The 15,417-nt window shown below is 41.5% G+C and overlaps 1 protein-coding gene and 1 pseudogene across 2 annotated transcripts; one reads left to right on the top strand and one right to left on the bottom strand.

Annotated features, from left to right (window-relative positions):
• The first annotated feature begins 217 nt into the window (after positions 1 to 217).
• Positions 218 to 2,944, top strand: LOC308103198 (myeloid-associated differentiation marker-like protein 2; annotated as a pseudogene). Its single transcript, XR_013935006.1, has 2 exons — positions 218 to 1,071; positions 2,588 to 2,944. The product of XR_013935006.1 is annotated as a myeloid-associated differentiation marker-like protein 2 (transcript).
• A 3,534-nt stretch (positions 2,945 to 6,478) lies between these two features.
• LOC308103301 (uncharacterized protein) lies at positions 6,479 to 12,386 on the bottom strand. The gene is made up of 7 exons (XM_080453227.1): positions 12,251 to 12,386; positions 11,577 to 11,769; positions 9,246 to 9,524; positions 8,747 to 8,881; positions 8,591 to 8,673; positions 8,006 to 8,294; positions 6,479 to 6,712 (listed from the first exon to the last, which is right to left on the bottom strand). Exons 1-7 carry the CDS (start codon positions 12,364 to 12,366, stop codon positions 6,536 to 6,538), a joined length of 1,272 nt encoding a protein of 423 aa, XP_080309353.1. The 5' UTR covers positions 12,367 to 12,386; the 3' UTR covers positions 6,479 to 6,535.
• Positions 12,387 to 15,417: the final 3,031 nt, after the last annotated feature.

The following is a 15,417-nucleotide window of genomic DNA, read 5'->3' as shown; positions in this document are numbered from 1 at the left end:
GAATAATATCATGTATGAATAATATCATGCAAAGCATAAAGTGAGGATACTTTAGTAAACCGCTTCTAGCCTTATCAACCTCCTGGGTGGAGCTACGACACAAGGCAAGAGGAGAGGAGAGCAGCACTCTGTCCACTTCAACAGAGACAAAGAGAGGAGAGGAGAGGAGAGGAGAGGAGAGGAGAGGAGAGGAGAGGAGAGGAGAGGAGAGCAGCACTCTGTCAACTATCACAAAGAGAGGAGAGGAGAGGAGAGGAGCACTCTGTCAACTACCACAGAGACAAAGAGAGGAGAGCAGCACTCTGTCAACTACCACAAATACAAAGAGAGGAGAGCAGCACTCTGTCAACTACCACAAAGACAAAGAGAGGAGAGCAGCACTCTGTCAACTACCACAGAGACAAAGAGAGGAGAGAAGTACTCTGTCAACTACCACAAAGACAAAGAGAGGAGAGCAGCACTCTCTCAACTACCACAAAGACAAAGAGAGGAGAGCAGCACTCTGTCAACTACCACAGAGACAAAGAGAGGAGAGCAGCACTCTGTCAACTACCACAAAGACAAAGAGAGGAGAGCAGCACTCTGTCAACTACCACAGAGACAAAGAGAGGAGAGAAGTACTCTCTGGACGTGAGCGTTTAGAAGATGGGATCGTGTCTGGCCTCGGTCAAAGACACTCTGTCCAAGGCGGTGTTCACTCCGTCCTCTCTGGTCGCCGGACGGGGCCTGCTGCACATGCTCCAGATGGTCCTGGGCCTGCTCACCTTCCTGCTGGGCGCCTGCAGAGGCGCCGGCAGCCACAGCTACTGGATCTACGGCATGTTCTGCTGGCTCTTCTGCCCCCTGGTCACCCTGGTCGTCACCGTGCTGGAGCTGTTCAAGCTGGACGTGTTGCTCGACATGTTCTGCCTGGACTGGGACGACTTCGCCACGGGCACGGCCATGGCCTCCGCCCTCATGACGGCGACCGTGGCGATCACCTACGCCAACTTCTACCTGTGCTGGACGTGCGTCTACGCCTGGGTGATGACCGTGTTGGCGTTCCTGTGCGGCGGCGCCTACCTGCTCGAGGTGAGTATCACGGTGTTGGTGGAAAAAAGTACTCAGATGTTTTATTATATAAGTAAAAGTACTCTGTTACGTAAGTAAAAGTCCGGGATCTAAAATGTACTTGAGTAAAAGTACGAAAGTATTGGTATCAAAGTGCATTTAAAGTACCAAAAGTAAAAGTACTACAATGTTTGAAAATAGCAGATCTACAAGCTCACAACGCGTCGCATTGTGAGCTTGTAGATCTGCTATTTTCAAATAGTATGTATAAAATAGGGCTGAAGTGGTTAATACTGTATATGTTTTATAATGTAATAATTTATATCTGCAAAGTAACTAGTAACTCAAGTTTTCAAATAATTGTAGTGGAGTAAAAGTATTAGATCTGCAATTTCTTTATTAGCCAAAAGTACAAAACAATGGTTACAGCTAAGATCTAAAATGACACAGATGCCTTTCCCGGTCTTAATGGGTTAATACCGCATGTTGGATTCATGTTAAGTAACAGTACTTGAGTAAATGTACCTAGTTACTTTTACACCACTGGTACTTTCGGGGGCGGACTGGCCATATGACATACCGGGCCGCTGGGCCAGTGGGCCACTGGGCCACAAAAAAAAAGCCACTGGGCTCCTGTTCATTTCCGGGTTGCACGGCCCAATTATTAGTTACGGTAATGTCCCTGACTACTGGGAAGGCTAGGAGATCTGGCTTGAGGCTGGGGGGGTCGGCCGGGCGCGGAAAATTGCGGTAGAGTGTCTGCTATCTGCGCGGCGGTTGTGGTGGGCCGGCCTGGGCCAAAATGCCAGGGACGAATTTTGGTCCCAGTCCGGCCCTGCTTTCAGACCTTTTTTAAACGCTTAAAGGGCAAGACCACTTTGGTAGAGGTTTGGGTTGTGTAGTTACCTTGCCATGATGTAACTCCAAAGGTGGACAAGAAATCGAAAATAATTGCTCCATTGATTAGAAATTGATAATTCAAAATATGCTCTTCATTGACTTACATTGTAAGGTAAAACAGCTCTCAAAGTCACTCTTTTACCCCATAAACGAATGCAAACAAAGTTGATTCAGACAATATAGAACATCACCAAACCCAGTACTGTTTGTTTTTTTAATAAAAATTGTCAACTTCCTGTTGATTTTACCATTTTTATTAAGAAGAAAACCCGGACTGGATCCACGGATCCGGATTCGGATCTTCAAATAGTAAAATCAACAGGAAGTTCAAATTTTTATTAAAAAAACAAACAGTACTGGGTTTGGTGATGTTCTATATTGTCTGAATCAGCTTTGTTTGTGTTCGTTTACGTGCTAAAAGAGTGACTTTGAGAGCTGTTTTACCGTACAATGTAAGTCAATGAGGAGCATATTTTTAATTATCAATTTCTAATCAATGGAGCAATTATTTTTGATTTCTTGTCCACCTTTGGAGTTACATCATGGCAAGGTAACTACACAACCCAAACCTCTACCAAAGTGGTCTTACCCTTTAATATTGAACCTTTGGCTCTGCTCTCTCTTTCTGTCTCTCGAGGTGATCAAGGACAAGTTCCTGGACCGGAAGAAAGGCAGCTACCTGGCGGCCCTCCCCCGGGTTCTGGAAGGTCCTGGAGACGTCCGTGTCGTGCCTCATCTTCGTCTCGCTGACGGGCTACCGCGGGAAGCCGGCCCTGGTGGCCTGCGTGGTGGCGTACGTCCTTCCTTTCCCCGTCATCCCGCATGACCGTGGCCGTCAACGTCCTGAAGAAAGCTGAGGAAGTGCGCGCCGTTCGACCTGGACCGCGTCTCCTTCGTCTTCCTGGTGGTCTCCGTGGTCCTGTACGTCTACGCGGCCGTCGGTGGTGGAAAGTAACTGAGTACATTTACTTAAGTACTGTACTTAAGTACAATTTTGAGGTATTTGTACTTTACCTGAGTATTTCCAATTTCCAATACTTTTACTTCTACTCCACTACATCTCAGAGGCAAATATTGTACTTTTACTCCACTACAATTATTCGAAAACTTTAGTTACTAGTTACTTTTCAGATATAAATTATGATATAATGAAACATACATTAACCACTTTAAACCTATTTTAAACCTAGGCTATTTGAAAATAGCAGATCTACAAGCTCACAACGCGTCGCATCGCGACGCGTTGTGAGCTTGTAGATCGGCTATTTTCAAATATTTAGTACTTCTACTTTTGGTACTTTAAGTACATTTTGATGCCAATACTTTTGTACTTTTACTCAAGTACATTTTTTATTCTGGACTTTTACTTGTAACAGAGTATTTTTATATTGCAGTATTGGTACTTTTACTTAAGTAAAGAATTTGAGTACTTTTTACACCACTGGCGGCCGTCGCCTGGCCGCTGTTCGCGTTCCGGGGAAACCCGCGGCCCTCCGAGTGTCCGCCCGGCTACTGCGTCTGGGCCGTGGAGTTGGTGGTGGCGCTCTTCACCTTACGTGAACCTCGCCCTCTTCGTGGTGGATCTGGCGTTCACCCTGCTCGGGACGTGTGGCTTCAAGCGCGGATGAGTCCACCCGGCAGTGGTCTAAAAGTAACTAAGGACATTTAACTCAAGTACTGTACTTAAAGGGATACTTCACTTTCGGGCCGGGGACACATTTAAAAAAAATATTAAAAATAAATGAAAAAAGTTATGGAAAATTCATGGCCCCCTCACACATTAGTAGGACACTGCGTGTCGTGAGGGGGCCATGAATTTTCCATAACTTTTTTCATTTATTTTTAATATTTTTTTTAAATGTGTCCCCGGCCCGAAAGTGAAGTATCCCTTTAAGTACAATTCTGAGGTATTTTTTACTTTACTGGATTTCCAATTTTCTACTCCACTACACGTCAGAGGCACATATTGTACTTTTACTCCACTACAATCATTTGAAAACTTTAGTTACTAGTTACTTTTCAGATATAAATGGTTACATTATAAAATAATAATGAATTGCATTTATATGGCGCTTTTCTAAGTACTCAAACTTACTCAAAGCGCTTTACAATGGTTCATTCATTCATACAGGGGGGGGGCATTGGGAGGTGGAGCGGCAAACAGTCGACGCCAGAGTCCCCACTTTTCCCACATTCACACACCAATGGTGGCAAGCTAGCGCCGACCGAATCATTGGAGGCAATGTAGGGTTCAGTGTCTTGCCCAAGGACACTTCCACATGTGGACAGGAGGAGTTGGGATTCGAACCGCCGACCCACGGATCAATGGACGACCTGCTCTACCTCCTGAGCCACAGCCGCCCAAGCCGCCGTTTATAAAACATACATTAACCACTTCAGCCCTATTTTATACATACTGTAGGCTATTTGAAAATAGCCGATCTACAAGCTCACAACGTGTTGCATCGCGACGCGTTGTGAGCTTGTAGATCTGCTATTTTTAAACATTTTAGCCCCCCCCCCAAAAAAGCTCGTAGTGCTACGAGCTTGAAGATCTGCTATTTTTGAATAGCCCAAAGTATAAAATAATGGTTACAGCTAAAAGCTAAATTAAATTCAATCTATGACAGTGATGTGTTCCTGGTCTTAATGGGTTAATACTGTATGTTGGATTCATGTTAATGTGTACTTTCAGACCTTAACCGCTTAATATTGACCTTTGGCTCTGCTCTTCTTTTCCCCCTCGACACCAAAACTCTTTGCCAAAAATAGCAGTGTGAGCTTGTAGATCTGTTATTTTTGGCTAATCACAGAATTGTGATGCTAGGGTTCAAGTGATTATTAGTGTAAAAAGAAAAAGAAAAATAATTCACACAAAGATTTGTGAAAGAGTTTTTCATGTCAAGGACCCCCTACTCAAGATGGGTTTGGCTGCGGACCCCCACCTGAACCCATTCTGTGCCGGGAGAACCCCATACATACAAGATCGCAAGCATTGCATTGCGCAAATTTGTGCAAATCTTTGAATATATATATTTTTTAAAGTAACTCAAATCTTTGCTTTTGGGGGATCCCATGGAACAATATATTTTGAGATGGGGGTCCAAATTTTGGGGGTCCTTGACATGAACAAAAGTTAAGACAAAGTTTTTTCTTTCAAAAAACTGTTAGGATTTAGAATAGGATGTAGAATCCCCGCAGAAGCAACGATTTTAGTTAAAAATGTTTACTTTAAAGAACATACATTTTCAAAGATTTGCACAAAATGTTCACGGCCCCCCCCCCCCAAAAAAAAACTAAACAAAATTGCAGATCTACAAGCTCGTAGCGCGGCACTCCATTTGCATCGATCAAGCATACAAAATGTGTCTTGTTAAAATGTTTCAAAAACAATATCCCGCATTTTTCATATTAAAGGTAAAAAAAGAAAAACAATGAACTAAATTATATCCAATCTTCCAGCCCACAACACGTTGCATCGCTATGCGTTGTGAGCTTGTTTTCAAAGGATTTTTATACATTTGAAAACTTGTGAAATGGGACCTTCTGCATACTTTTGCTATACTTAAAGTACACTTTAAGTACATTTTGATGCCAATAATTTGTTTTACTTTTACTCAAGTACATTTTGAATACAGAACTTTTACTTGTTTCTACTCTACATGCATTTTACTTTTACGTAAGTAAAAAACAAATTGTACTTCTTCCACCACTGGTGTGTAGTCAGTTTATGTATTCTATCATCACGTTCATTAAAATGTGTGTATGAAAATGCATGTAAGGCAGAGAGAGAGATAATTCAAATGAACACATAATGACAGTTAACACACTGAGGCAGCCCATGCAAATGTCCAAGATACCAGTGGTGTAAAGTAACTGATTACATTTACTCAAGTACTGTACCTAACTAAGTACAGCCCATGCAAATGTCCTAGATACCGTATACACTCATTTGTACGACTGTTCAAAGAAACGATAACACCAGTGGTGTAACGTAACTAAGTACATTTACTCAAGTACTGTACCTGTTTAGGTACTTTTACTTTACTGGAGTATTTCCAATTTTCAGTACTTTTACTTCAACTCCACTACAACTCAGAGGAAAATATTGTACTTTTTACTCCACTGCATGTATTTGAAAACTTTAGTTACTTACTTTGTAGATTTTGATTATTATTACAAAACATACATTAACCTCTTCAGCCCGATGCATTATGCATATGATTTTTCAATGATAGCAGATCTACAAGCTCGTAGCGTGGCCGGCATCTGTCTAATTAACATGCTATCTAAATTATATTTTAAACCTTTGCATAAGATTGCATGGTCATCAAGGCTAGGGCATGTGCTACCGGCTAAGGTGGAGTCTTAATAGTAATAAAACAAAGTTATAGGAGAAAAAGACAAAAGGCCAACAACAAACAGCCTATGTTTGATCCATCATTCACTGACCTGCTGGCAGACCTCAGGGAAGTGTTCCAGTATGTAATCCATGCTGCGTTTCTCCAAACTCTTATAGGAATGGGCCTCAGCAACGCAGTAAGTCTCTACACAGTTCTCTACATCGATGTAACGCTCCATGTAGTCAAAGCAGAACTCTGGAACAGCAGCCAAATCCATACATTACCTGCACATTTGCAGTGGAGATGGACACCTCTGAAGTGTAGACATAGTTCACCAACATGCCAATAATCTGAGGTTCCAACCCATAAATGGTCACTCTTTCCTGTGTGGACTCTATCATACCAGATGTAAACATGGCCTGTGCAGGTTGAAACGCTGCATTAGAATCACATTTATTTGTATCATCGGCTTTACAGGTGTAAATCAGAGAGTGAAATTAGTTTTTGCGCAAGTTCCATCATGCCGTTGTTTTCCAGGAAAAGAAAGTGAAAAAGAGATCTACAGTACATGTATACACAGTATAATAATGATAATGATAATGCATTTTATTTGTTTAGCACCTTTCTAAACAAAGTTCCAAAGTGCTGCACAGAGCAAGATTAAAAACAACAGGCAGCAAAGCAAAACATGAAATTAGAAAAAAACAACATTACAGTGTATACAGTCATATCAAAACAATTTGGTGTAAAACACTTGGTGTAGAGGTAGGTTTTCAGAAGTGACTTAAACAGAGGCACAGATGGTGCTAATCTTAGCTGCACCGGCAGTGCATTCCACAGCGTAGGTGCCCGGGCGGCGAAGGCCCGATCCCCCCGGGTTACTAGGTTAGTATTAGGGACCTCAAGGAGGGCCTTATTTGAGGATCTAAGAGTGCGCTCAGACTTAGGAGGGGACAGCATATCAAAAATATAAATAGGGGCCAGCCCATGCAGGGATTTATAAGTAATAAGTACAACTCTAAAATCACTCCTGGAGCTCACAGGCAGCCAATGAAGGGCAGCTAGTATGGGTGTGATATGGTCCTGTTTTTTCGTACCAGTGAGCAGTCTAGCAGCAGAGTTCTGTATCAGCTGTAGGAGAGATATGACTTTCTTGCTAAGGCCAGAGTAGAGGGAGTTGCAGTAATCAAGGCGTGATGATATGAGGGCATGAATGACCTATTCGAGGTTGGGGGCTGACAGAAATGACTTGATTGAATATTCCTCAACTGAAAATAACAGGATTGAACAACTGTTGTTACTTGTCTGTTAAAAGATAGGTCGGACTCAAAAATCACACCTAGATTTCGGCCAGCAGGTGTGGCATTTGTGGAAAGGGAACCAAGTTGTGAGTGGAGGGGGAGGGTTGAGCTAGGGGGGCCAAATAAAATGATCTCAGATTTTGACTCATTTAGCTGAATAAATAAGCAGCAGGTATGTGCTTGAGGTTAGACATAAGATGCAAAAGATAGCAGCACATTGGCAGATTCACATAAGAAGGCAACACATTATGGTAGGCTTTGAGTGTTCATGGCTTACGCCTTTCTTATTTACATTGTGTCTAACTATTAATTAATGGGATATAGCATGGGGTTCGGCTCACCTGAAAGCCAAGGCAGAATTGGATGTCATCCCTAAACAACAGGAATACATCAATACATGTGTGTATTTACCTCAAAGTAGGAGCTAACGGAGGCCAGTACAATTCTGTGGCAGGGGTACTCCTGTCCCTCACAGCACATGATCACGTCTCTATAGGTTCTGTTGTGCCGCAGGCTGTTTAAGACCTTTTTGGAATGGTTGTCCTTAAACAGGTGAAGGTGAAGTGAAGATAGAGGTACGCTGGTGCTGGTGCTGGTGCTGGTGCTGTCCTCCTGAAGTGCAACAGCGCCATCCAGACGGCAGGGGAGTGAACTGGCATTGAACCATTTCTGCCTTTGCCTTTGCCTTTGCTGGATTTGCCTATATGACGGTGGGGGGGGTGGAATAAAATGTTATGGTCGCATGGTAACAATTGTTATTCGTTACCTTGAACGGAGCACTCATGGAGAGACATGACAGTATCACATGGATGCAATCACATTATGAGACAGTATTAGCAGACGGTATTAGCAAGTCAAAATAACTATGGAGCTCACAGAAACAACAAGCTGAAAATAGTTTTTTAGCACTTAAATCAAATCAAAATATTTACTTGAGTAAAAGTACAAAAGTATTGGCATAAAAATATACATAAAAAGTACCAAAAGTAAAATTACTCATTGTGCAGCAGACTGACAAAGTCACAGCAGGCCTCTCGAACAGCCGTGACATCCCACACGTTTGATGCTGCTAGCAGGGCCTGGACAAAATAAACAAAATATCTTTAGGACAAAAATGGAGACACTTTAAGGTTTAAGGTGATAATACATTACCTGCACATTTTCAGTGTAGATGGACACCCGTGAAGTGTAGACATAGTTTACCAAGTTGCCAATAATCTGAGGTTCCAACCCATCGATGGTCACTCTTTCCTGTGTGGACTCCATCGTGCCAGATGTAAACATGGCCTGTTCAGGACAGTTGAAAATGTGAATGGCTAGCCTCCATGGTTTAGGCCTTTCTCATTGACATTGTGTCAAACAAGTAATAGGTCAACTGCATGAGGTTCAGTTGACCTGAAAGCCATTGGATGTCATTCTCTTAACCAGTTAAACCCTCTATATTTAGTAAAACCTGGGTTCCAACTTTACACTCTTTTTTGTCACACACTATATCTCCTCGCCTAAAATAGCCGCCATGCAAGTTTACAACGCGTTGCAACCTGATGCGTTGTGAGCTTGTAGATATGCTATTTTTTGCAAAATATGTTGGCTAATACACAACATGCTGGGGTTCACGTGTTTAACAACAGCAGGTAATGTGTGTATATACCTGAAAGTAAGAGCTGATGGAGGCCAGTACAACTCTGTGGCAGAGGAACTCCTGTCCCTCACAGCACAGAATCACATCACACAAGACACTGTTGAGACGAAGTAGGTTTAGGCCCTCTATCGCCTTGTCAGGATGGTCGTTCTCCTCGTACATCCAAGCCTCTGGTGAAGGTAGACTGGTGCTGTCCTCCTGAAGTGCAACGGCACCATCTAGAGGACAGGGGGGTGAACTGGCATCGACCCGAATCATTTCAGCCATGTCTGCCTTTGCTGGATCAGCCTAGATATACAGTGGTGGAAAAAGTACTCAAATGTTTTACTTAAGTACAAGTATCAATACTGCAATGTAGAAGTACCCTGTTACAAGTAAAAGTCCGGAATTCAAAATTTACTTGAGTAGAAGTACAAATGTATTGGTATCAAAATGTACTTAAAGTACCAAAAGTAAAAGTACTAAAATGTTTGAAAATAGCAGATCTACAAGCTCTTGTAGATCGGCTATTTTCAAATAGCCTAGGTATAAAATAGGGCTAAAGTGGTTAATGCATGTTTTATAATGTAATAATTGATATCTTCAAAGTAAGCTGTCAAATAATTGTAGTGGAGTAAAAGTACAATATTTGCCTCTGAGATGTAGTGGAGTAGAAGTAAAAGTATAGACAATTGGAAATACTACAGTCAAGTAAAGGTACCTCAACATTGTACTTAAGTACAGTACTTGAGTAAATGTACTTTGTTACTTTACACCACTGCCTATATGACAGTGTGAGGGGACGGAACAAATGGTCAGATTAGTAATGACTGTTTGGACACAACCTTTAATGAACACAATACTTATGACGTGACCTACGGTAAAAAAGTACCCTTATTCATGACGTTCTGGCACCTCATTGGAAGGCCGTGGCTGTTCATTCAGAAGCGTCCCCACGTTATCACGTTTTTTTTAGACATGTCATGGATATTTCCGTTACTGTCATGGATATTTCCGTAACTCCGTGTGAAGGGATTGATAATCGCTGTGCAAGTAAATCGTAGAGGTTTCTAATGGCATAATGGCTATATTTGTTCTGTTTCACAAGATGTTGCACTTGTACATAATTAAGTTAATTGGCTGAACAAGCTTAAACAAATCTTAATTTTATCCCAGTTGCACGGTTTAAGCTGGAAAAGAGATTCCTCATTTAAGTCTACGAGGCGGCGTAGAGGGCGGGTCAAAGGGTACATCGACTGGAAGTCACTGAAGATCCCAAAAATGTATTCTCCAGTTCTACAAAACACAGAAGGGGAACAACAGCTCTAGTTGGCAAGTCTAAGGCATTGGTTCTCAAACTATTTCATGCCAAGGACCCCCAAATTGATATGTATTGGGTCGCGGACCCCCATCTGAAATGGTTTTGCAAGGGACCCCCAGAAGAGAAGATTAGTTTTTTTGAATTAAAAAAAAAGCAGATCTACAAGCTCATAGCGCGGTACAAGGTGACACGTTATGAGCTTGTAGATCTGCTATTTTTGAATAGCCAAAGTATAAAATATGTTCAAAGTGGTAAAGAATATTGTGACGCTATATGAACACGTTTTGCTGAGGACCCCCTGGTACTCCCCCAAGGACCCCTGGGGGTCCCCGGACCCCACTTTAAGAACCAATGGTCTAAGGTCAAATCATATTTTAGATCGATCACACTGGAGATAAATATTGTGTGAATGGTTGAAAAATCGCTGGCAGACAATGTTTCATTATATCTGGCAGTCAAAGAGTTAAAGGGTTAGTTCAGATATTTGGACTTAAAGCTGTAGGAAATGCTTGCCATGAATGTAGTGGTTGCAAAGATAATAATTGATTGCCCGAGTCCCGTGGTCAGAGTTCTGGTCCGGTTCTGGTCCGGTTCTGATGAATATGAAGTAGTTCAGGTTTCGTTCAACTTCGACCCCTCTGTCACATGGTACTATTTTGTGTGTCATATATTTTGTGGGTGAGTAGGCTGCCGCGGCGCAGTGATTCTGGACACAAACAATAGTACCATGTGACAGAGGGGTCGAAGTTGAACGAAACCTGCCCTGTATGGTAGAAATAGGTCAACAATACAAATGACACTAGTTTTTTTTTTATTAATTTATTTTTAATGAGCGGCCCCCACCAAATCTACTAATCTACCGGAACTACTTCATATTCATCAGAACCGGACCAGAACTCTGACCACGGGACTCGGGCAATCAATTAATACCTTTGGAACCACTACATTCATGGCAAGTATTTCCTACAGAAAATACTCAAAAAATCTGAACTAACCCTTTAAGTAAAAAAAAAAATGGTAGTACTTGTTCCACCACTGACCTTGTGTCTTTTACCCGAGTGGAGTTCCTTGTGTCGGCTGGAATGAGCCTGGCTGTCGGACGCCATGCACTGCAGACACGACTTATCGGCCTTGCGATTTCTCCCGCCACACACTGTGCACGCCTCCTTCTCCTCCTCCTCTTCATCCTCCTTCTCCTCCTCCTCCTCCTTCTCCTCTACCTTCTCCTCCTCGCTGGGACCAGTGATGGAAGAAGTAGTTCACATTTGTTACTTTAAGAAAAATGATCAATACCCTATTGCATAGAAATTGTCTGTTTTCAAGTACAAGTAGGCCTACGGTATTCAAAATGTACTTGAGTACAAAAGCATTGGCATCAAATTATCAAAAGTAATAGTACTCGGTATGCAGACAGAAGATTTTTCAAAATGTTTGACAAATCCTTTGAAAATAGCAGATCTACAAGCTCACAACGCATCGCAAAGTGACGCGTTATGAGCTTGTAGATCTGCTATTTTCAAATTGCCAAAGTATATAGTACTGTAGGTTGTGTTTTTGGTAATAATAATCAAAATCTACAAAGTAACTAGTGACTAAAGTTTTAAAAGAATTGTAGTGGAGTAAAACGTACCCTTATTTGCCTCTGAGATGTAGTGGAGTAGAAGTAAAAGTATTCAATATTGTAAATACTCCAGTGAAGTAAAATAAACAATACCTGAAAACTGTACTTTCCTCCACCTCGATGGGACCTGGTAGAGCTTCTTGTTTCTCCACAGGTGGAGCGCAGATGTTGTCCTGCTGCTGCTCCTCGGACATCACTGCTGTGTTCATGTTCCCTCACTCACTCTCACTCACACACACACCCGCGCACACACACACACACGCACACGCACACGCACACGCACACGCACACGCACACGTACACGTACACGTACACGTACACGTACACGTACACGTACACACACACACACACACACACACACACACACACACACACACACGCGAACACAGAGATTGAAGCAACAAGACAGGCACACATGAGTTTTGTTTCTGTGAAAACGAGAGCAGAGGAAGGCAGGCTCAACGCAAGCTGTGACATGTAGTTATCTCTGTGTGTGCGTGTGTGTGTGGGGGGGGGGGGGGAGTGTGTGAGTGTGTGTGTGTGCGTGTGTGCGTGTGACCGTGCGTGTGACCGCGTGTGACTGTGTGTGTGTGTGAATGTGTGTGTGTGTGTGTGATGTGCCAAGAGGGCGCCACGCCAGGGGTGAGGTAAACGCCACACCGTTGTTTGGAAATCTTGGCAATATCACACCCGCTGTAATTACCATTGTTAAAGTAATAAGGTACAAATGTGATACTCACACATGTGAAGTCATTTGTATTCATTTTATTGATGTTTATGCACCTTATTGTTTCAAGTATTGTCCAGTGCTTTCTTATTTGTATTATTCCAATGGTCACAAGTAATCTCAGTGGCAGTGGTGTAAAGTAACTAAGTACATTTACTCAAGTACTGTACTTAACTACAATTTTGAGGTATTTTTACTTTACTGGAGTATTTCCAATGTTCAGTACTTTTGCTTCTACTCCATTACATCTCAGAGGCAAATATTGTACTTTTACCTTTACTTACCAGATGTTGTTGTTGTTGTTGTCAATGAACGCTCCAAATCCATGTCTATCCTTGAAGTGGCTGCACCTTCCACTCTATAGTTAGCTTTTATGACTAAAGTAATGAAATACCAGCAGCCACTCCACACCAATCTACATTAGAGACGAACACAATGGAAAACAAGTCTCTGACTTTATTGTTTTTTATTTGTATTCCCGGTTGTCTTTTAGCTCTCAATGTGTGACGGTTGCTAGCAATTAAATACATCAAATCAAATCAAAATACAAGCTAGGTTACAGTAGGTGCAATGTACTTGTTTTTGTCTTTAGGCAGTTAAGGACATGTTAGGACAGTTTGGCCAACACAAAAGCAGCCAAACAGCTTGCACAATTCTCTGCTGTCTCTGCTGTCGATGGTAGCTGCCAAATATGGCAAAGAAGTTGTTACCGACACCCCTGAGGGGAGTGTGTGTACTTTGTCTGGGATTTGCAGAGTGAGACCTAACCGACTAAGACCGGCAACGCATCTGTGTCATTTTAAGATTTCTTTGGGCTATTTTAGAAACATCTTGAACATTAATCGTGTGCAAATCTTTGAATACATATATTTTTTAAAGCGCACATTTGTAACGGTCAAATGTCTCAACCAAAAAATGTATTCAACACAGATATTCAAGATATTTCAATAATAGCAGATCTACAAGCTCGTAGCTCGGCACCGAGTGCCGCGCTACGAGCTTGTAGATCTGCTATTTTGTATAGCCTGAGATTTTCTCGTCTGAGATTTTAATTATCTTCCAAATACATTTTGAGGAGAGGAATTCAAATGAAATATCAAAAACATATTTTAGCCATTGTTGAACCAATATAACAGAACTATAATGTGTTATTAGTCTAGCAAACTAGCATTTTACATCAAAGTAACTAGGATTTCTGAGGACTTTTAGGATGTTGTTTTGGACACTAACACCCTAAAAGACTAATGAAATTGGACTCAACATCATTTTATATGGCTATTTGACAATAATTGGTGGCCATTTTGGATTGATGCCAATGAAACATATTTCCGCAACTAGGATTTCTTAGGACTTTTAGTATGTTAAAAGTCATGGATAACAAATGTAAACAAATTGAAATATGGAGATACAAGTTTTCTTTCCTGACAGCAACGAGATTTGGCCGCCTCGACTCCTCCGATATACAATGTGACGTTTGTTTACTGTATGAGTGGCAGCTGCTGTGTTTTCCAATCAGGACTTGACAAAACACTTCCTCTCACACCTTGCTGGGCTGTGAACACCATGCTGTCAGTGGTGTAAAAAGTACTAAGTGTTTTTACTCAAGTACAAGTATCAATACTGTGATGTGGAAATACTCTGTTACGTTAAGTGAAAGTCCGGTAATCAAAATTTACAAAATTACAAAAGTATTGGCATCAACATATACTTAAAATTACCAAAAGTAAAAGTATACTCTTCATGCAGAATGTTCCGTTTCACAAGTTATCATTTGTCTAAAATGTATTAAAAAAATATTTTTGAAAAATAGCAGATCTACAAGCTCACAACACGTCGCATCGTGACGTGTTGTGAGCATGTAGATCGCCTATTTTCAAATAGTCAAAAATATATACAGGGCTGAAGTTAATGTATCTTTTGTAATAATAATCAAGATCTACAAAGTAACTAGTAACTAAAGTTTTCAAATACTTGTAGCTCCACGCAAGTGCCTAGTCTGCCTAGTGCAAATATCCACCCCTGACAGTGAAGTGACATGTAAGGACTTTTTAAGACTTTTATAATACCTCAAAAAAAGAAAGAAAAGAAAAAAAAGGCCATTACTGCACCAAAAGTAACAAACAAAGTGTACTATGAAAACTGGTCAAACATTTGGCCACATTGTCAAATAATATAAGAAAGAGGCAAGTCTGTGAGTCGTTGGCAATGGCCTGGTTTTGAAGGGGTTAAAAGGGTTGGGATGACAGACGGCTTGGCAGCAGGGTTGCCATGTCTGCTTATTATAATATAATAAACACCAATATTTACAAGCAATGTTACAGAGAAGGAAAAAAAAAAAGTGCATATTATGCACTTTTTTTTTCTTTTTCTCTGTAACATTGCTTGTAAATATTGGTGTTTATTACACGGCTTGGTTGAATGCTTGATTCTGATTGGTCAATCATCGGTCATTATTTCTTGATAATGACCGATGAGCTCTATGACGGCCCGCTGTCTAATCAGAGACTCAGAACACCTGCTCATGTCAACCTGC

The sequence above is a fragment of the Gymnoscopelus braueri genome, assembly GCF_963280865.1.
Source record: "Gymnoscopelus braueri genome assembly, chromosome: 16".
Taxonomy (NCBI): domain Eukaryota; kingdom Metazoa; phylum Chordata; class Actinopteri; order Myctophiformes; family Myctophidae; genus Gymnoscopelus; species Gymnoscopelus braueri.
Note: the sequence above shows the minus strand (reverse complement) of the source record. Positions and strands in the feature narration are given on the sequence as shown.

What these genes read in the sequence shown, in the direction of transcription:
- LOC308103301 (XM_080453227.1), bottom strand. Translation starts at nt 12,366, where the DNA reads ATGAACACAGCAGTGATGTCCGAGGAGCAGCAGCAGGACAACATCTGC. An exon ending in CCATCAGCTCTTACTTTCAG is followed by an intron (nt 8,882 to 9,245) that starts GTATATACACAC and finishes TGTCCTGAACAG; the next exon opens with GCCATGTTTACATCTGGCAC. An exon ending in CCGTTAGCTCCTACTTTGAG is followed by an intron (nt 6,713 to 8,005) that starts GTAAATACACAC and finishes CAACCTGCACAG; the next exon opens with GCCATGTTTACATCTGGTAT.